Source organism: Diceros bicornis, chromosome 3 (assembly GCF_020826845.1).
Source record: "Diceros bicornis minor isolate mBicDic1 chromosome 3, mDicBic1.mat.cur, whole genome shotgun sequence".
NCBI classification, from domain to species: domain Eukaryota; kingdom Metazoa; phylum Chordata; class Mammalia; order Perissodactyla; family Rhinocerotidae; genus Diceros; species Diceros bicornis.
In genome coordinates, this window is record NC_080742.1 from 71,530,202 (window position 1) to 71,550,849 (window position 20,648).

The 20,648-nt window shown below is 40.6% G+C and overlaps 1 protein-coding gene across 1 annotated transcript; it reads left to right on the plus strand.

The window, feature by feature from the left end:
- Positions 1-9,382: 9,382 nt before the first annotated feature.
- On the plus strand, positions 9,383-20,648 carry WNT16 (Wnt family member 16). The gene is made up of 4 exons (XM_058569133.1): positions 9,383-9,718; positions 9,909-10,150; positions 12,010-12,296; positions 19,054-20,648. The coding sequence occupies exons 1-4, from the start codon at positions 9,495-9,497 to the stop codon at positions 19,516-19,518; spliced, it is 1,218 nt and encodes a 405-aa protein (XP_058425116.1). The 5' UTR covers positions 9,383-9,494; the 3' UTR covers positions 19,519-20,648.

Below are 20,648 nucleotides of genomic sequence, written 5' to 3' on the forward strand. Positions count from 1 at the left end.
GGTTGCTTTGCAAAGTTCCATTGATTCACTGTTGTACTCCTTTGATTAGATTACTGAACGGTAGAGTTGAAATATTAGGAAAGGAGGCACAGAAAGATTCCAAGACTTGCTGAGGGCTACTGCGTAAAACTAAGCCAGAAAGATACACGCTGCTGCATGAGCTTAATCTTTCTAAGTGTTTCTTCTGTTTTCTCCAGCTGTGAAATGTATTTATGACTTTCAACGCCTTTTTTTCTTCCTTTTTTTGAATCCCAAGACACACCTTAAAGCAAGCAATTAACAAAAATAACCCTCCATCATAAGTGTAATCAAATGACAAATTATCCTGAAAAAATATAGCATATTCCTTCACATGTGAGCACAAGCTGCTATAGCGTGTTTTGTCTAGTCTGAAAATTTATGCAATCTGTCAACAAATAATTATGCATATTGAATGAATCAAAATATTTCTTGAACATTTTTATGAGCATCTGTATACATCAATATTACAATATATTTCTCAAATTTAGCCTACTGATTTTAAGCCACCTGTTGATTATCTATTTTGTGATTTATCCTCATCCACATTTCTGACCTCATATTGATTACTCTAGGCCACTCAGCACGCTCTGGACCGCTCGCCTGAGATGACAATGTGTGAGGGATCATGAATTAATTGTAATGTTACCAAAGGAAACCACAAGCAGAAAAATAAACCAAATAATGTGTTCTAAGGTTTAAAAAGTGGAGGAGGGGGCCGGCCCGGTGGCACAAGCGGTTAAGTGCGCGCACTCCGCTGCGGCGGCCCGGGGTTCGCTGGTTCGGATCCCGGGCGCGCACCGACGCACTGCTTGGTAAGCCATGCTGTGGCGGCGTCCCATATAAAGTGGAGGAAGATAGGCACAGATGTTAGCCCAGGGCCGTCTTCCTCAGCAAAAAAAAAGAGGAGAATTGGCGGATGTTAGCTCAGGGCTGATCTCCTCACAAAAAAAAAAAAAAAGTGGAGGAGGACGTTATTTAGGGACACGAAGATTTTTGGTGAAATCATCCCTCTGCTCCTCTGGATTAATCTGTACAATCCAGGGTGGTTGAGAAGAAGAAGACACCACTCTGTTGACCACGGCTTCCAAGCGCAGAAGCGGATGGTGCTCCATGAGCATTCATGTGCCCTGTACTAACCACTCCCTACACCGCTGCTGATTATCACTGCATAACTTGCCTTTCTCAGAAATGAGAGGATTTGTATGATAGTTATCCTGCCTATAGCTGCCGTGAAAGATCTTAATCTGCCTGCCCATCTATTTTGAGGATTTGCAACACTACATTTTACAGGAAGTGGCAGGACTGACCAACTTGCTCTCTCTGCCCAAGGAAGTGAGGAATTCAGTCCACATTTCTGTACTCTCATTTCTTTTTTCTATGGTGAGGAAATCTGTACTCTACTCTCCATCTTATTGGTTACTCCTCCCCTGTGGAGAAAGAGTGGCCAGTCATTTGGTCTCCATCACCCATGGTGCTTCAAAAGTAAGATAGCTCCACCTTCCCTCTTCATAGACCTGGACATCCTCAAGTAGAGTGCGCTCTCGTCTCCACTTCCTGTTGCCTCATCCTAGCCTCTTCTCTCAGGCCTAACTTCTCAATCTGAGACTGGGTGGATATATTGGATCAGCCTTGCTGTCTTCCATTGAGGGGGAAGGAATAGGAAACTTCGCTTTGCATAATCCAGCTCTACTAGGAAGCCTTACACTTAATAAAGCTGATACTTTGCCCAAACTGGTTCAGTTCTCTCTGTGCATGCTTTATCCATCAGAATCCCTGGGGCAAGGATAGGGGTGGAGCATGAAGGGTAAGATGCCAGAACCCGGGCCAGCCCGGTGGCGCAAGCAGTTAAGTGCGCGCATTCTGTTGCCGCAGCCCCGGGGTTCGCCGGTTCGGATCCTGGGTGTGCACTGATGCACGGCTTGTTAAGCCATGCTGTGGTGGCGTCCCATATAAAGTAGAGGAAGATGGGTATGGATGTTAGCCCAAAGCCAGTCTTCCTCAGCAAAAAAGAGGAGGATTGGCATCGGATGTTAGCTCAGGGCTAGTCTTCCTCACAAAAAAAAAAAAAAAAAAAGATGCCAGAACTGAACCCCACCCTGGACTGCCAACAATTACTGTAAGATTAAGATATGTTAAGGGCCAAATCAGTTCCTGAAGGAAAACTCCTTCCAGCCAAAGCCTGCCATAACTCAGTTAACCTAAAAGGCAAATATTAGTTCTCTCCCCAAAACAGCATTAAAAAGTGGCTCCACTGTATTCGTCTGGTGCTGGTTTCACGAGTGTGCCCTGGGGATTCCAGACAATACGCTGGTGCTAAAGTAGCAACTGGAATCTTTTACCCAGTTGGCTGGACTCAGGCTCTGTTCTGGCATGTAGCCCGGTATATCAATATTGTGGTTTTCAGCCCATTTTGGAAGCTGCTTCACTAAGCCATGTGATAACCCCAAAAGTTGGTCTGGCACCAGAAGACTTCATCAGATTGCGAACTTGAGAGCCCTAGAGCCGGCTGTTTTTGTATTGATGCCTCCGGTCCCATAATCATTAACAGGAGGTGAGAGAGCTGCAGTTGGAACACACCTCACACCTAGTACGCAGTTTGTGTTTATGTCTCTGAAGCCTCGTAAATTTCCTGGGCTCTGAGCACTTGCCTACTCAAATAAAAGCATTCTCTGGAGGAGACTCCAGTAAGAGTTTGAGTTATTAGCCTGGCTCAACAAACTTACCTGGAAGGAGCACATGGCACAGCTAGAGATTTGTCAGAAAGATTTATGAGGATCAGTTTATTTACTGATTATAACACTAGCAGAAACCGAAGCTGTGAATACTCTCAACATAGCCATCTGGTGGTCCCCTTGCAACTTGTGCAAATCATGTGGCACATACTAACACAATGTACTAGGTACAAGTCATGGCGAATTTCCAATTGAAAAGTGGCAAATTAGTAGATTATGTCAATGCTGACAGCTCTCAACTTATTGATTCCACTATTATGAGCGATTCCTTGTCTTTAAAACAGCAACAACACAACCATTATTAAATGCCTACTACACACCCAGACTTGTAGTAGTCAATGGGGATTGCAAAAGAATTACTCATGCTCTTTCATTTGAAGACATTTGTAATCTAATTAGCGAGTTACAATTACAGCACATAAAACTATCAGAGAGCAAAGGTAAATCAAGTGATAAAATTTCTGATAGGTACCTCAGATGATGTAGGAATTGGGCAGAGAGACATTAATATGGTTAGCTGTGGAAGGCTTCCTGAAGCGGTATGACCTAAAGGATGGGTAGGTGGGTTTGGGTAAGTGAAAAGGAAAGAAGAAAAAATTCTAGGCATGGAGGCAGTGTTTCTCAGGAAATTGAAATAGAAATATGCAGGCCCCGCTTGTGAAAAGGAGAAGAAAGAAGTTGAGCTGCCTAGGGAAAACGAGTATGAGAAAATAGAGTGAATTTAATCGGAAATGACTGCTATGGACAAATCCTGAATGAAGGATTTTAGAAGTCAAACCAACGGGTTTAAAACTTAGGTAGGAGTAAATAAGAAATCGTTAAAGATTTCCGTCAGAAAAGTGAAAAAATTAAGGTCAAGTTTAAATGTGATTCACCTACATGTGAAGATTGAGACATGAGTAAATGCCAAATGGTATTCGTTGCCTGGCCAGACTGAGACTTCACTGCAACATGCTACCCACCCATAATGAGGACAGTAGCCAGTGGTTAAACATCTGAATGACAACTTTGAATACAAAAACAGTTTCAGCATTTGCTGATGTTTAACTGGCTTTTTACTGGCAGAAGGATATGTGTCATATCATAACAATTAAGTGTAGTTATGTGGACCAACAGGTTGAAAAAGACAGACACAGTCAATTCTTTCTAAATGACTTTTTCCTCTAAGTTTTCTCTCTTAAAATTTGAGATTGTTTGATTTTAGTAAAAAAAAAAAAAAGAGAGAGTTTGTTTTTTCCATTATAGACAGCCCAGCGATCACTCCATAAATAGTACTCTAAAAAATGTAAATACCAGATTTTTGATGTAGTTTTCTTGATAACTTATTAAAGTTGATAATAATTCATTAATTGAGTTGTTTTGTTTTAAGAAATTCAGGAAAAGTTCTTTGGAAAAGGGTATTGAAAGATTCAACACTCTCCACATATTTCAGTTTTGTGTGTTTGGTTGCCTGTGCCCTCGGGCAACAGTGATCACTCTTGTTTGTCAAGGATTGTTTTCACTTTTATTCCCTCATTCCAAAAAGTTTGCATAATCTGTACAAATACCCCTCAAGATAAGCCCCTTTCTATTAACACTTTATGAGGCTTCTTCAACCTTAATTTCTAGGACAAGTAGACAAAAAAATTTCACTTTCGTAGCTGTGGGAATTTAAAAAGCAAGACAGCATCCTTTTCCAACTCCTGCTCTTTCTCCTGGTTCTGTTACCAGTGTCTCCTCTGCTGCTCCAAGTCTGTCATTCTTACAGGCTTTTCAGGCCACCAAAGGACAGCAGGACATCCAGAATGCCATTCTCCGCCCCCGTCTGAGAGCCAGTGGTCACAAGCCCGTGCTCTGTTCCACACTGGTAGATCCAGGTGGAATTTAAAACAGAATGGATGGGGACACAGTTATGTAAAAAGTCACCTCTGGTCTTCTGTTGTATCATGGGAGTTAAGACCAGCTGGGGTGCTTCTGGTATCAGTTTCCAGTACATAAGTCTCTGTGATCTGCAGCAGAAATTCTTACAACAGGGCCCTTAGAAGTCACGTCCTCTGATGGACTGCCAGACACAGAGTCCAAGGCATATCTGTGAAGGCAGACTTTTTTGCTGAGTTTCCCAGGGACTGAGCGAAAACTACTAGAAGGAACCAGCTTTCCTAGGGTCTACAACTAATAATCTACAACCATCCTAGGTGGGAGGTGGGATTTATTGCTGGCCACTTATTTATCTGCTTCAGTTGGCTCAGCTGGTCAGAGATGACCACGGTCACAGATTCAGTCCCTCAAGAGAGCTCCTTTGAGTGAAACAAATATGCCTGAAATCTGCTCCTCCCCATCCTAAATCTCCTTTTCCAGATTATAGCTCAAAACACCTTACACCCTGCTTGGAAAACGAATTCAAATACATGCCCTGCTTGTGGGATCAAGAGGCTACAGATGCTTCAGTAACCTGTGCAACCGTGGAGTCACTTGGTGTTTTGTTTTGTTTTGTTTTGTTTTGTTTTGTTTTGTTTTGTTTTGTTTTTGGCGAGGAATATTGGCCCTGAGCTAACATCCCTTGCCAATATTCCTCTTTTTGCTGAGGAAGATTGTCCCTGAGCTAACATCCGTGCCCATCTTCCTCTATTTTGTATGTGGGATGCTGCCACAGCGTGGCATGATGAGCAGTGCGTAGGTCTGTGCCCGGGATCCAAACCCACAAACCCCAGGCCGCCAAAGCAGAACACAAACTTAACCACTATACCACCCGGCCAGCCCCATGCGGTGCTTTTCTTAACAGCACTAAGCAAACTTTAGGTAGCTGGGTTCAGATCATGAGATGACATAACATCAGCTCCCACTTATGAACAATTAATGGTATGAACTTTACAACAGTGTATAGACATGGGCACCTGAAGCATAGAAAGCTTGAATAACACAGTAAGCACCAGGTCATATTCTACTGGCCAGTCAACACTTTGTTCTCTCCCAATTTACAATATCAAAAATAATAAATAGGAAATGAGGCTCCTGTTTGCTGCTAAAGAAATAAACAATTTGAAATATGTAGTTGTGTATGTGTTTGGATTACCCATCATTGACTTTATTCCTCAACTCTAAATAGAGAGCATAATCCCCACTAATGATAGTAGAGATGAACCACTTTATAGTAAGTGATATAAATTAGATTATGAAAGAGCTCCTCCCTTTCATATTCCAGGATAAATAAAATAACTGTAATTTATTCTTTTATCTTCTAAATAAAATTTCATATGACCCAACAAGACTATAATGTATTTTAAAGTTCAACCATTTAAAAAGATTTCTGCAATTAAAATAATTCATTTTAACTGAAACCCAGAAGAAAACATGAAGCTGAAGATACAAGATGAGGGCCAAAAAAAATCCAGCCTGTGAACCCTGGGAACTGGGCCACTCTTTCAGATAGATAAACCCTTGTCAATGGCTACGGTTTCCTCCTCCTAGGAGTGAAAATCCACTAGCAAATGCAGTCCTCCACCCCCATCCCACCACACATACAACCATACAAAACACTTCCCTCCCTACAACATTATGGGAACTCCAGTAAGAGACTCAGATTTGAAAGAGAGCTTTTGACAATGTTACAGGTGAGAAAATTGAGGCTCAAAGTTGAAATCAATTGATTAGAACCTATTGACTTGGGCCCCAGTCACCCAACTTAGCCCAGTGCTCTTTCCATAGCTCCTCCCAGCCGACAAAACCAGAGCGCAAAGAGCACGGAAAGGGAAGCACATTTGCCTCAGAGAGACCCACTTCAGGGAGGTCTCCCTCCTCAGAAGACCCACCCATTGTGGTGTTCGTTCCTCTTCAGAGAACAGAACAACTCTTTTGATGAAGAGATCTGTGAACTATGATGTAAAGAATCATGAGACATAAAAGAAAATTTAGACCCTGAGGTCCAGTGACCTGGAATTTGGTGAGGAAAAAAAAAGTGGTTTTAAATTAGGTTACACAGTAGTATGTTGTGGTAGAATGAACAAGGCCTCTAAAATAAGACTGATTTTTGACTCTACTACTCACTAGCTGTGTGACCTTGAGCAAGTTTCTTAATCTCTCTAAAAAAATTAATTTCTTTATCTATAAAATGAGTATCAATTTTGAGGAGTTGAAATTTGTGTGGAGAGAGAGAGAGAGAAGAGAGATGCAGACAGAGAGAGAGTAAGAGTGAGAACTGGGGGCACAGACGAGGCTCTCAGCGTGTGAAAGTTCACAATGTCTGACACAAAATATCCTGATTCAGCTGGATCAACTCCTGGAAATAAGTCTTTGTTTAGAGGTATGATCAGAATGATTCCTAAGGCCTAAGGCCACACAGAAGAGGTACAGGACCACTCAGGCCCTGAAATTGTGTCTTAGATTTGAAAATGGTTGACCCAGTGGTCTTAGACTCTAAGAATAGAATATTCTGAGTGCTCCTCTAAAGGCTTTATCTGGATATCCGGCCAGTGCTAGATCTTTAGAGTAATAATGAAGACAACATTCAAGTGACTCCCTCTCGCAAACTAGATTATGAATCCTCCTATGTGTCTTCACGGCACACTATACTTCCCCCATTTATCTCACTGTACTATAATTGCCCGCTCGCAAGTCTGTCTTGCCAACTAGGCTGTGAACTCCACTACCATTTTAGTTCAGTTATATACCCACTTCTTAACCCATAATAGTGGCTCAATATATATTTTCAAATGAAAAATATCCAACAACTTCCTTAAAATATCTACTCCTGTTGGCCCTAAAATCAGCGTAAAGTATTAATATTTTCCACATTCCCAATCCCGAAATTGCTTTCTCCCAGCTCCTTGTTTCCCTTGAAAAGGAAGTCGCTTCTCTAGTTTCACCATTTAGGCCACTTAGGTATCTGCTCAGGATGTTCCTCATCATGTTAATCCATTCAATAAATTGTGTTCAAAACCAGGATCTCATGTACTGGGCCCATTGGTGGGGGGTACCGCAATGAATGCTCCATGATCCTTCCTGGAGAGGCTCACAGAATAAAGTGAGCTTGGATAAAGGCTCTGAGTCTCAGAGCGGCCACTAGCCATTAGCCAAAATATTTCTGGATCAGTAACTACACCCTATCATCAACTTGACTCTTTAAAAATTACAATGTGGCTTTAGGACCTGGTACACAGTGTTCACTCAATAAATATTTGTTGGACAAAGGAATGAATGGAATAAGATGGGAATTTCAGTGAGCTTTTATTGCTCTGGGCTGATATAGGAGATATGCAGCAAATAAAATCCTTTATTTGAGCATAAAGCAAGTAAAGCAAATCTTTTATTTGAGTAAGTCTGGATTTTGGCACCCACTAAACTAGTACATCCACCCTGAGAATTTACCAACATTTCAGAAATACTCTGAGGAGTAGGTAATGCCTCTCAGAAACATTTCTTGTCACCAACTGGGTGAGGCAGGGCTTTCTGATACCACAGCTAACCATGTCCCATCTGCCTTCAGACTTCTCCCAGAGATCTTCTACCCTGCAAAACACTGGTTAACACTGGTTAACTTCCTAAACTGCCAGGCACCACAACATTCTCCTGCTTCTGAACTCTCCAGCCTCCAAAGAATACCTCACTGGATTCTATACTCTCCTTCACTGACCACCTCAAATTATTTTGTTTTAGACTTGTCTCTATGGCTGGTTTCCCCTTGAGAGAAGAGGTCTTATCTTTATAAATTCCTACAGTACTGGGCACACAGTAGGTGTTTAATAAGTAAGTTTTTAAAATTTGCCTCAATGGGTATGTAGCCCTGTCCAAGGTCTCCATGAGATCCGTAATGTGAACTGGGGAGAAGGATAAGGACACAACCCTGTCTATTCCGGAGCTCTCCAGACAGATCTCCCTCGCGTTCCCTTTTTGCCCTCCATCTTCCGACAGTGATCTCAAGGAGCGCAGAAAATAAGACAGACTGGGAAAACAAAATCACCTAATAATTTAACTATGGTAGATTAGGTGCTGGGCTGGAACCTTCTCTTTCACTAAAAATAAATGCCTACATAAATGGGGACGCTCTCAAGCCTGACAGCATTTCACCCATCCTCTGAAGTCTCCTGACACATTGAGACGTCAAACAGGGTGTTGAAAGGTCAACTTGTTCGGTACCAACTCTGACTCAAAAAGACTATTCTCCTGTGAGGTGAAGGAGAGGAAAGAAACGCGGGCAGTGAGGTTTTCCAGCCACTCCACCCAGAGGGTAATTAATCCAAAGACGACTGGGGTGGGTGGAACTCAAACATCTCCCATTCAGCCCACGCCTTCACCCAGGGTTGCTAAAACAGAAGCGCCCGTATCAGTCTTGGGATTGAATCAATACCGCTCCCGCAGAGATGTGCTCTCAGGCGTCTGTGACAGGAGGAAAGGTCAAGAACACACCCAGGTCTAGAAGCGCTGTCCAGGAGCCGCAGGCCCCGAGCGCCCCCCGCGGAGCCTGCTCTCAGCCAATGGGAGCCTGAGGTCCGGGGATGATGAGATGCGGGGCCGAGGCTGGGCCAATCAGGCTCCTGGCGCGGCCAGGGGGAGGAGATGGGAGGAGAGGCCGGGGGGCGATGGAGACGGAGCTACACCAGCGGAGGTTTCTCACCTTGGAATGAGAGGGCCGCTCCCGCATCTCCTGCACGTCTCCAACTCCGCGCAGGAGGAGGGCCCCAAGCTGCTTTCTCCACCTCCTCACACTGCTCCCCGCCAGCGAGGGGGAGGCTTTTGAGAGCCCCTATCACTGCTGGCCGCCTTTTTATGTTGTCTGCAGGAAGAAAGAGGGCGAGGGATAAGTTGGTTTTGGGAACTGACCTCTGGCCCGGCGGGTCTCTGGGAGGGGAGGGCAGAAGAGGAGTGATTGGGGCTGGGGGACTCCATGCGGGGGCCATGGACAGAGTGGCCCTCCTGGGACTGTCCCGCCTGTGCGCGCTGTGGGCAGCCCTGCTCGCGCTGTTCCCCTGCGGAGCCCAAGGAAACTGGATGTGAGTATGGGGGCAGCAGGGCAGCACGGGGTATGTGGCAAAGGGGGTGCCCAACCTCAGGGAACTTTCAGCTGAGGTGGGGGAGGAGGGGCGGGCACCCTAGGGCGGGTGACCTAATTTTCGGGAAGACATCTGGGATTGGGGAGGCGAGCAGGGGAGCGGCTTAGCTAGGGGCGGCCGTGTCTTACAGGTGGTTGGGCATCGCCTCCTTTGGGGTTCCGGAGAAGCTGGGCTGCGCCAACTTGCCGCTGAACAGCCGCCAGAAGGAGCTGTGCAAGAGGAAACCGTACCTGCTGCCGAGCATCCGAGAGGGCGCCCGCCTGGGCATTCACGAGTGCAGGAGCCAGTTCAAACACGAGAGATGGAACTGCCTGGTCGCCGCCACCGCCCCGCCGGGCACCAGCCCCATCTTTGGCTATGAGCTGAGCAGCGGTGAGTCCCAGGACCCTCCCGGCCAGCGCGGGACAGAGGGAAACAACTCCAACTCCCGTAAATAGAGTAAATAGTGCTTGCGTGTCCGTCGCTCTGTAAATCCCAGTAGAGGTTTTAGTGGACGAGAATTGGGAACGACGGAAGCCAGTCCCGGGGCGCAGGTGCAGTCCTGGAGGGGGTGACTCCCCAGGTCTAGAGCCGGGCACTTGGAGCTGTAGCTCTTCCTTCTTCCCACGGCGCCCGGCCGGAGTTGGAGAAAAACTCGAACACTCCACCCCGCCGACCCCTCGGACCCCGTAGCGCCCCCCTACGTGGGTGACCAGCTGGAGAAACATGATGTCGACAGCAGGGAATGCTGCTGCCGCATCTGCTTTGATTTAAGCAGCTCTGCTGCTCACCAAGCCATGGACAAGTGGCTAATTGCAGCTAAGCCCCACGTTTGTTGGCTCCTGGGAGCACCAGGCAGACGGAATAATGGGAGTTTTAAAACGGATTGTCCTGGACAACCCAACGTGCCGCTAACCGGAGGACGACTCCTTTGGCCCTCCCGGCTGCGCCCTGGTCCTTCTCTCTCTCCCCTCCTTTGCGCACACCCGCGGCGCGGGAAGCTGCAGTAAATCAAGTCCCACTTCACGTGCCTAGTAGCTTGGTAAGGATAACAGGTCCGGGGAACCAGGATTGTTCCAGGAATATCAGCAGATTCAAAGAATTTTAGGACCCGGGCGCTGAAAGATTCGTTGTTTTTCACGTTCATTTCCGTTCTCCCTCCACCTTTGACCCTTCCCCACCCGGTGCCTGCACACACCGCCGCCAAAGCGTTGCGTTTGCCCCGCTGAGTTTTGGCCGGCACACCCTTCCGAAGGAGCCTTGACCCCCTGCAGGAAAAAAAAAAAAAAAAAAAAAAAGACGTGTTCTTCGCAGTTGCTGAAATGCAGAGGCATCAGCTGTTGAAAAGGTTTATTGGACAACGGGAGCGGAACTGTTTCTACTCCAATCTAAACATCTCTAAGGAAAAAAAAGTCGCCTGCTGAGTCTCTGCTAGTCCATTTTATTAATGTTTTAATGGGACTTTAATTTTTCAAAGATTTTAGCTCAAATTCTATTGCAAGTGTGCTAAATACATATTCAATAGTTTTCCATGACAATTTTATTTCTTTTTTTTTTTGCTGGTGACATTTCAATTATCTTTCATTGCCTTTAAGATTGTAAAAAGATTAGCTAATATTTTATAAATACTTAACTGTTTCATATTAATATCAGTGATTGTTATTGACGGTATCCTAAAAAAAAGAAAGATTGATCTTTGATGTGCAAGTAAACTGTAACATTTATCTATTAATTGCTTTGGTCTTTGCTTACTTTTAATTTACATTCTGACACGAATTATTTATACATACAAAAGTCACACCAATTTTTTTCAGCTTGTGTTTTGTGAGAACACATTTTAAATTTAAAAAGAAAGGTAATCTCCTTTGGGCATTGTATTACCATTTACCATATCCATGCAAAGGATTTTAAATTCAACATGTATTTATTGAACTTTTATTGTCTATTAAGCACTGCACTGAGCTAGGTGTTTAAAATTTTAAAAATAAACAAATGATTTTAAGGTATGAGGACAATTTATGACATACAATATACGAAAATCCCTTCAAGTGGGGTACTGAAAATTCATATTGCTTTTTTAAAAGACTAGAACAATATGAAATTGTCCTTTCTAAATATGTACTCGTTAAAGTACCCATTGTAAGCAATTGAAAAATTGCTTCCCTGATAAGAGGATAAGTAGGAGGCTTTGTTATTAACATAAACAGAGAGTGGTATAGCTCTTTCATTTAGCAATTTATGTTTTATTCTAGGCACCAAGGAAACTGCATTTATTTATGCTGTGATGGCTGCAGGCCTGGTGCATTCTGTGACCAGATCTTGCAGTGCAGGCAACATGACGGAGTGTTCCTGTGATACCAACTTGCAGAACGGCGGCTCAGCGAGTGAAGGCTGGCACTGGGGGGGCTGCTCCGATGATGTCCAGTATGGCATGTGGTTCAGCAGAAAGTTCCTAGATGTCCCCATCAAAAACAACACGGGAAAGGACAGCAAAATACTGTTAGCAATGAACCTACATAATAATGAAGCTGGAAGGCAGGTATGTATTAGAAAATGGAATAGAAATCCATTGCCTTTAGGTAAATAACACTAGGATTATACTTCTGGATGAATCTGTCCAAATAGTTTAAAAACACAAACACTTGTAGTTTCTCTCTCTCTCTCTCTCTTTCTCTCTCTCTCTCTCTCTCTCTCTCTATATATATATATGTGTAATTCTGTATATATGTGTGTGTTGATTATATATGTATAACTGCAACATATTCAATATACAATATATATATTTTTTCATGACCTTGTACTGACCACACTGATTTAGTTTAAGTTCTCAATCTGTGAGTTGAATCTTGTTATAAAATGTCCATCTGTGAGTTGAATCTTGTTATAAAATGTATTTGTGATTGTATAGTTTGAATACCTGAAACACTCATTATAAAATAATAGATGTACAAGTGCCTGTTGGGTCATTTGGTTCCACCCATTAGCTGGTTAGAAGCAGAGACGGAATAAGATCTACAGTATCTGCCTTTCTAACAGGACTGAATCAAATTTCATTTCCTCAAATTTGAATTTTGATTATTTTTTTAAATGAATTTTTTTAGTGGGCAATGACCCCTAAACGTGTTATCAGTTTTGTCCTTACTTTCTCTAGCAAATATTCTTGAATCCATTAGGGAACACACAACTCTTAACTAATATTTTGTGTCAAACAAAGTTTTGTTAAGGAAAGTAGTTATTTTATTTTTAAATCGATGTAGATTCATTGTAAAAATTGATGAATACAGCTAAATGTAAGAAGCTATAGATACATCAAATATATGGATATTTTAAAATAAAGATATTAAAGATTGAGGAAGAGACAAATTTGAAGAACCACCATCTAATTAACCTCTTTTATGAATTGTGGTTTTTTATACTAAGTTTTCTTAAAAGAGACTAAATTTGTAAGTTAATTTAACTTTTATATATTTACCTTAATGAATATTGACACAATAAAGTTTGAGTTCTACAACCTGGTTAAATTACTTGGCAATTCATAGTGGCTTTTCTAAAACAGTCAGAACATTTTTTATGAATATATATTTTCTATGTTGTAATAATCTTTTCAGGACAGGAATATCAGCACATATCCTATATTATTGTAAATATCCAATAACCTGTAAAGGTCCCAAAGTAGTCATTGCAATCTGCTACATTCTCCTGAAACAAATTAAAACAAGTTGTAATATCTCTCAGGAATATTTAAAGCGTATGTTGCATTTGTCTTACATTTTTGGAAAGTCAATAAATGGAACTCAGAATAATTCCAAGTTTCAGGCAGTTTTCTTTACTTAACCACTTTGGTTTGAAACACAAAAACAGAAAACTCAATAAATATGTCAACATAACACTTCAAATTCAAATTCGAATTTTCAATTCAGTTTGAATGTTGACTCAAAATAGCAAAAAAGAACATAGGAAAGTCAGTAAATAGCTATGCTTAGCTTAGCTTTTCATATTTTTGTTCAGAAATTTTAAAAGCTAATATATCTCACTAAAGTAACTCTTGCGTAACATCATAGTTATGCACGTCTCTTCTCCTTAAAGTTTTACATTTAAAAAAATTAAATGAATGAGTTTTTGCTGCAATTTAAACATTATCCAATATAGGAATTTTTATTATTTCTCACATATTAGCATAAAAGAGGCTAAATTAAATTAACATATGTTCTTTAAAACTCTAGAGTTAAACTAGAGAAAAACATCAAGAGAAGTCAAATTAATATATTTAAAAAACAAGAAAACAATTAAATGAATTATTTCTTATCAACTTCAACCTTAAATATTTTTAAGTCATTCTTTGAATAATTTGGCAGAGATTAAAAAATTTTTAACTGGAAAATGAAACTTGGAAATTCACGTTATGATTAATTCTCTTGAGTCATCCCCAAACTTATGAAAAGCCCCAAAGTATTCTGAAATGTTTTTCTATTAGTAATACTAGGCAGCTATTTAGTTTTATTCCGTCTTGTGTGTTTCAAATTAGGTAGCAGTATTTGCCTCTATAACTATTAACTTTGATCTTAAACTATTATTTATATTCTGATTTTATTAAAAACATACAACTATTCAGCATCAATTTTAATCCACCGTTTGTTGGCAAAAAACAATCTCCTCAGATTACTGAGGTTTTTGCTATTATTCTAATTATGCAGAAAATAATTCAGCCTATACATATATACACATTTTGTTTAAATTTCAGAGTTTTCTCTACTGAGTCTTTTTTTTCACATCAGTCTAGATGGAATCTTAAAATACTACAAAATATTACCTGAGTATTTTGAGGAGACTACACTGGTGTTTTTGTTGGTCTTTTCTCATGAAGTATTACAATTCAAAGCATTTTTGTATTTTTCTTTCCATTGGTGGCCAAAAAATAGAAAAACCACCACCACCACAGCAACAACAAAACCCAACCAGGTTTCCAGGTTATTAGCTAATTATAGAAGAACAATCAACTCCATTTTCAATATTGGCAATTAGAATTTTAATCTAATAGGCACATTCTTCTGAGTAAGGTTCAAGGTCTGCATTCAATTGAAGTTGATTTTCCTCCTCTCAAAATCCCAAACTCAAAATGTAGGAAAGCATTCAGAGAAATGTGGGTACTGGCGCTTAGTAGTGCTATGAGCAGGATAGATGATTTTCTAACCGCTGACCTTAAATACTCTGATTCCCACTTGGTTTCTGACACCATTCCTATAGTTATGACTCCAAGAATAATGTTGCTGAATGGTGATTGGAGAACAGAATGATGTGTTGTCTTCCAGGGGCAGAACTTCTGGGAATAATGTGACTTGGAATATTTATGGGTGTTTCTTTTGGTGTGCTTAAAATATTTCCATTCTTCCCATGTCCACCTCATAAACTTTCAAGTTTCTCTACCCCATAATTTGTTTTATGATGAGTAACTCAAAAAAGTGGGAAGGGCCCAACCCCAAATTTTCATTGACCTGTTTCAAGAATATTTATAAGTAATTGAACAACACATGAGTGTTTTGCTTTTCAACAAGTTCAAATATATTTTTAGACCAAAAGGGACAAAATGGGTCAGAGGAATAGGAACATAGCCATTCAACCTTATGTCACAGTTTTCATAAAAACTTAAACAGATCGTCTGATAATTGACAAAATGAAATGCTCATCACAAAATGTTCCGCAGCAGTTTTTTGGTCATTTCTGTAAAGTTTAGATAAAGCCATATACTGGAAAATAATCACTGCCTGCTGTGTTACCTCTGAGTCAAAACTGTGGCACCAATCACGCCTTAGACCGCTTTTCAAGCAGTTTCTGTTTTTACATTAAGTATTAATGATATGTCTTTCCTATTTCACTTTATTAGAAATTTATAAAACCAAAACTTAACACAAGGAGCCAGTAGATTAAATGCTACCCTCCTAATTGCTCTCCCATAGTTTAAAAATATCCAGCAAAATGTGCACATCTGTTTGCAATAGTTAACAAAACATTCCTCTGTTAATATCGTTATAAACCTTAACAACTCAACTAGAGTAGAGCAAGGAATTTTCTCATAACCACACACAACTCATTCGGTTGCTGTTCTCTTTCCCCGTTAGCAGAAAATGACTGTGCTATCACCGCAGCTCGGAATGGCTATTTAACATTAACTAAGAATCCTAGCTGAAAAGCTTCAGAATATTCCTTTTTTTTTTTTTTTGGAGTATTCGTGCAATCTCCTTAAATATGCTTGCATTTTCCACTTTCATTTTTCTTTGTTCTACTAAAATTATTCTGCTGCATGTAAAGATCTTATGTCATATATCTCCAACTTTCCTTATGCACGACAAGTGTCTTGACCATGCTGTTTATTTTTCTGTAAAATTGGAATAATAAGTACTACCTACTGCCTAGTTTGTACAAGACATTTCTCCCTAGAAAACTAAATCAAGTAAAATAATTTATGAAAATGTGTTCTAAGAAGCTCTACAGAGTTAAACTGTGTGTGTGTGTTTGTGTGTGTGTGTGATCTACCCTTGAACTCTGCATTTCATCAACTTCTCCTAGTGGTGATTACATCGCTTTATTTTAACCCCTATTTGTCCAGGTTTCTTCCTTGGAGTATTATGGGGCTATAATCATTTAAATTGCATGTCCAGTTATTGGAATTCTTCTCCTTGAAGTTTATTTGTCTTTTCTATCCTAGAAAAATACCATTTCTTTTCTTATACTTATTGTTAAGGACAAAAAGGTAATGGAATTGAAAGATAATAGAATAAAACTTCTTAAAAACATCATCCTTGAAAAGTTATAGTTAACTCTAGATGTTGAAAAGTTTCCAGTTTTGTATGGCGGGAAAATCTCCCCAAAATTCTGACATAAATTCAGCAGTTGATATCATGGGATTGAAAGTCAGTCTCTTTTTATCTTTCCAACCTGTAAAGTAGTGTATCACTCTTGTGGACTAACACGGTTGTGGGCTGAGGAATCAGAGAAGAACCTAGCCTGATCAAGGTCTCCCAATACCATTGACCTTCAGGCAGTGACTCTTTTCCTAAGAAGGTAGTTTTTATTACTTTCTTCCCATTCGGATCACCAATAGAGGACGAGTCAAAATTGTTCAAGTGAGCTGGACTAACTATTCAATAAGTGTTTGGTGAGCATCTACTCCATTGTGCATGCTTTGCAAATTGGCAACACCATACATGATGTCTGAATTGGTTAACAAAAGAAGTCGGCTCCTCATCAAGATCCCGGGTGAGAGGCAGCTTTAAATCACTAAGTGATGACTGTGAGGAACATTGATCAGATTTAAACACATAAACATACATTCTTAGATTTTTGGCTTTCTTTGGACAAAGTATTTTCTTATTACCCAGCATCGATGGAGTTTTCTTTTTCTCATATCCTTCAGGCATTTAAAATCTGAACAAAAGTTGGCAGATTGCATTAATTTGAACATTTATTTGCCTGGAGACCTTTTAAAGAATTGAAGGTTTTGTGAATATCAAATGCCATAAATTTTAACCAAATAAGCTTGTGTGCCATACTTCATAAATTTCTTTCATATCACTGAAAGGTACCTTTTGCCTGAGTTAATAAGAAATAGACATATTTACTTGCTTCTCAGTTTTATGCATTCAAAAAGAGCATATGCACTGTCTTGTAGAAAGGACAGGGTTTAAGTATTATTGTGTTTATTCTTTTAAACGCTAAGAAGAAGTATCGAATACTGCACAAATCAATACCATATGCTCTCATTCAAGGTAGCAAATATTATAAATTGTTTGAAATATTCTGTCTCAATCGATAGTTCGGAAACTTTAGTTAATTTGTTAGCATATGTAACATTCCACAAACGTGTCAATGTCAGGTTTCGTACAAAATAGCAAAGTATAAACCCCTGCCATTTTACAGTTTTGATAAGAACTGTAAGCGGAATTTAAGCTGTGAAGGTTTCCCCTTTTTTGGTGAGATTATACACATAATTTACAAGTTATTGAATGGCTAGAACAGTTTTTCATTTTACTCAGCATGTTGACAGAAAGTCAACTCTGCAGCTAGTCCAAAGGATTTATTAATCTGCTCTGCCATCCTCTGGGGATTGAAGGAAGCTGTGCTGACCAGCCTGGTATGTAAGAGATTAGGACCCTAAAACTTCTGAAATCTCTATATTGTTTTTGCACTGTGAGCCCCAGTGAAACTTTATCTCAACTCTTACTGTACCTTCTTCTTCAGAGAAAGGGGGCATTTCTTTAGACCTTAATATGTGTCAGGCAGTGGGCTCTTACAGAGATATGTCATTTCATTTAATTCCTCAGTCTGCATAAACTCAACTCAGCGTTTAGAATTGCAAAATTACATAAATATTATGCCTTTTCTGTGTTAGGGTGGTGCTACTGATCGAATAGGACATATGTTTTGAATTAATTTTCTAGAGGAGGGGAAGAATTTGCTGGGAGCAGCCACAACCTCCAGCTCCTTCTCCTTTTGACCAACTTAAGTTGATTAGTCAGGGTTTCTCAAGTGGTCTGTGACCAGGGGATAGCATGTCCCCCAGCCCCCATGAATGGAACCGACTTTTACAGTGATCAATCCTGAGAACTCTCAGTTCAGTAGATCTCATTCTTGGATGTCCATTAGAATCATCTGAGCAGCTTTGTAGAAGTACCATTACCTGGACCCCACCTTGACCAATTAAATTAGAATCTCAGGGGGTTAAGCACTGGTTATTTGTAAAGTTCCACAGAAGTTTCTACGTACTACGTGAGTGGAGGACGACTGCTCTATCAGTGCTTCTCAAATTTTCATGTGCACATGAGTCACCTGAGGATCTTATTAAAATGCAGATTCTGACTCTGTAGGTCTGGAGTGGGGCCGGAGAATCTGCATTTCTCACAAGCGATGCTGGTGCTGCTGATCCATGAACCACACTCTGCATAGCAAGGTGCTAAACAGTATCAGGAACACGGAGACATGCCTGAACATTCTACCACCCCCAAAATTAAAGAGGAGATTAGAAACAAAGGTAGTTCCCTTTTATTATCTCAGATAATCTCTGGAAACAATATTAGGCTGGTCCACTACTTTAAGTTAGACGTGGCAAGGTTTGCTCTACAGGGTCAAGTGGACAAAACGTTTGAACCCTAAGCAATCTTAAAGATACTTTATGTTCAAAACCATCATTTTTGTACAGGAGGAAACAGACTCAGAAAGTTAAGTGATTAGGTTAGCCATTCTTCTGTTGTTGTGTAAAACATTTCAGGAATGATATTTAACACAATTGCTGTTGGTTTCAGGCCGTCGCCAAGTTGATGTCAGTAGACTGCCGCTGCCATGGAGTTTCCGGCTCCTGTGCCGTGAAAACGTGCTGGAAAACCATGTCTTCTTTTGAAAAGATTGGCCGTTTGTTGAAGGAGAAATATGAAAACAGTGTCCAAATCTCAGAAAAAGTAAAGAAGAAAATGCGCAGGAGAGAAAAAGATCAGAGGAAAATACCAATCCACCAGGATGATCTGCTCTACATTAATAAATCTCCGAATTACTGTGTAGAGGATAAGAAACTAGGGATCCCAGGGACCCAAGGCAGAGAATGCAACCGTACGTCAGAGGGCGCAGATGGCTGCAATCTCCTCTGCTGTGGCCGAGGCTACAACACCCACGTGGTCAGACACGTGGAGAGGTGTGAGTGCAAGTTTATCTGGTGCTGCTATGTGCGCTGCAAGAGGTGTGAAAGCATGACCGATGTCCACACTTGCAAGTAACCACCCATCCAGCCTTGGGCAACACTCCTGTGACATACGTCGAGGGTGCCACTCAGAGGGTGCCTCTCCTGTGCACTCTGGCTTGGGAATTCCAAGATCCTTGGGCCTCTCTTGGAGCTCCCTTTACCTGATGGATGTCCAATCACACATGAGCATATGGATTTCTTGGGATTCTAAAGTTGAAATGGTCTGGGTTCATCTTTTGGTGGGTTGGGGCATACATATTGACATACAAGGAAGATAATCTGTCTCCTAAGGAAGAAGGAACAGGAAAGAGCCTTCATGCCAGGAGACCTGGTCCATACTCAGGGTAAGATCCTTGAGTATGGAACTCAGGTCTGGAACTCATGGGTGAATATGGGTGAATATTAGTCATTATTAAAAGCCACCTCTTATAGCAGCAAGGAGCAGTAAACATGAATCTCATTTATTTTTTCAGTATTTTATATGAAGAAATCATACTCTTAGTGCATAGAAACAGAAGATGTTGAAAAGTTAACAGAAGTGGTGGGTGCTTACTTACCCTTTCATGCACTTCAAAAGAAAGGCAATTAAAAAGAATCTTCATAAGTGATACAATATCCCTAAGAAGTGTTTGTTAGAGATGTTTAGTGATGAAAGGAAAGAATCAAAATGTAAAATGTAAAAGGTATTATTTAGGCTTTTAACCAGAAGAATTCATCTAGAAAAATATCAGTAAGGTATATAGCAATCTTTGATCTTTGCTTTGACACTTTAATAGTAGACCAGTTTCCACTATTAAAAACCCAACTCTGAAATACTGGGTGAGCAAGGGATCCTGAAAGCATGTAGGAAAATTAGAGATAAAGATATAAAGGGCTCTCATACATTGTAAGGAAAAGCACACTTTAAATGTGTAAAGACAGTATTTTGTATAATATTTTGCTAAAAAAAAAGTCTTATATTTTGTAAATACAGTATTTAAGTTATATGATAGATATAAAAACTTAGGACATTTATTGCCAAAGCCCAAGAGCTAAGGCAATAATTATCCCAGAAATAATATTAGCTTCTGTTTCTTTTCATACTATTAACTCTGACATTTTTTATACATTGAAAAAGAAGTTAATTGAGCAGTTAGTTGTATGGATGTGTATTTCTTGCCAAAA

Bases quoted from the DNA above. Each gene is read 5' to 3' on its own strand.
- WNT16 (XM_058569133.1), top strand. From the start codon at position 9,495: ATGTTGTCTGCAGGAAGAAAGAGGGCGAGGGATAAGTTGGTTTTGGGA. The intron at 10,151-12,009 runs GTGAGTCCCAGG...GTTTTATTCTAG, and splicing joins TGGCTATGAGCTGAGCAGCG to GCACCAAGGAAACTGCATTT. The intron at 12,297-19,053 runs GTATGTATTAGA...TGTTGGTTTCAG, and splicing joins ATAATGAAGCTGGAAGGCAG to GCCGTCGCCAAGTTGATGTC.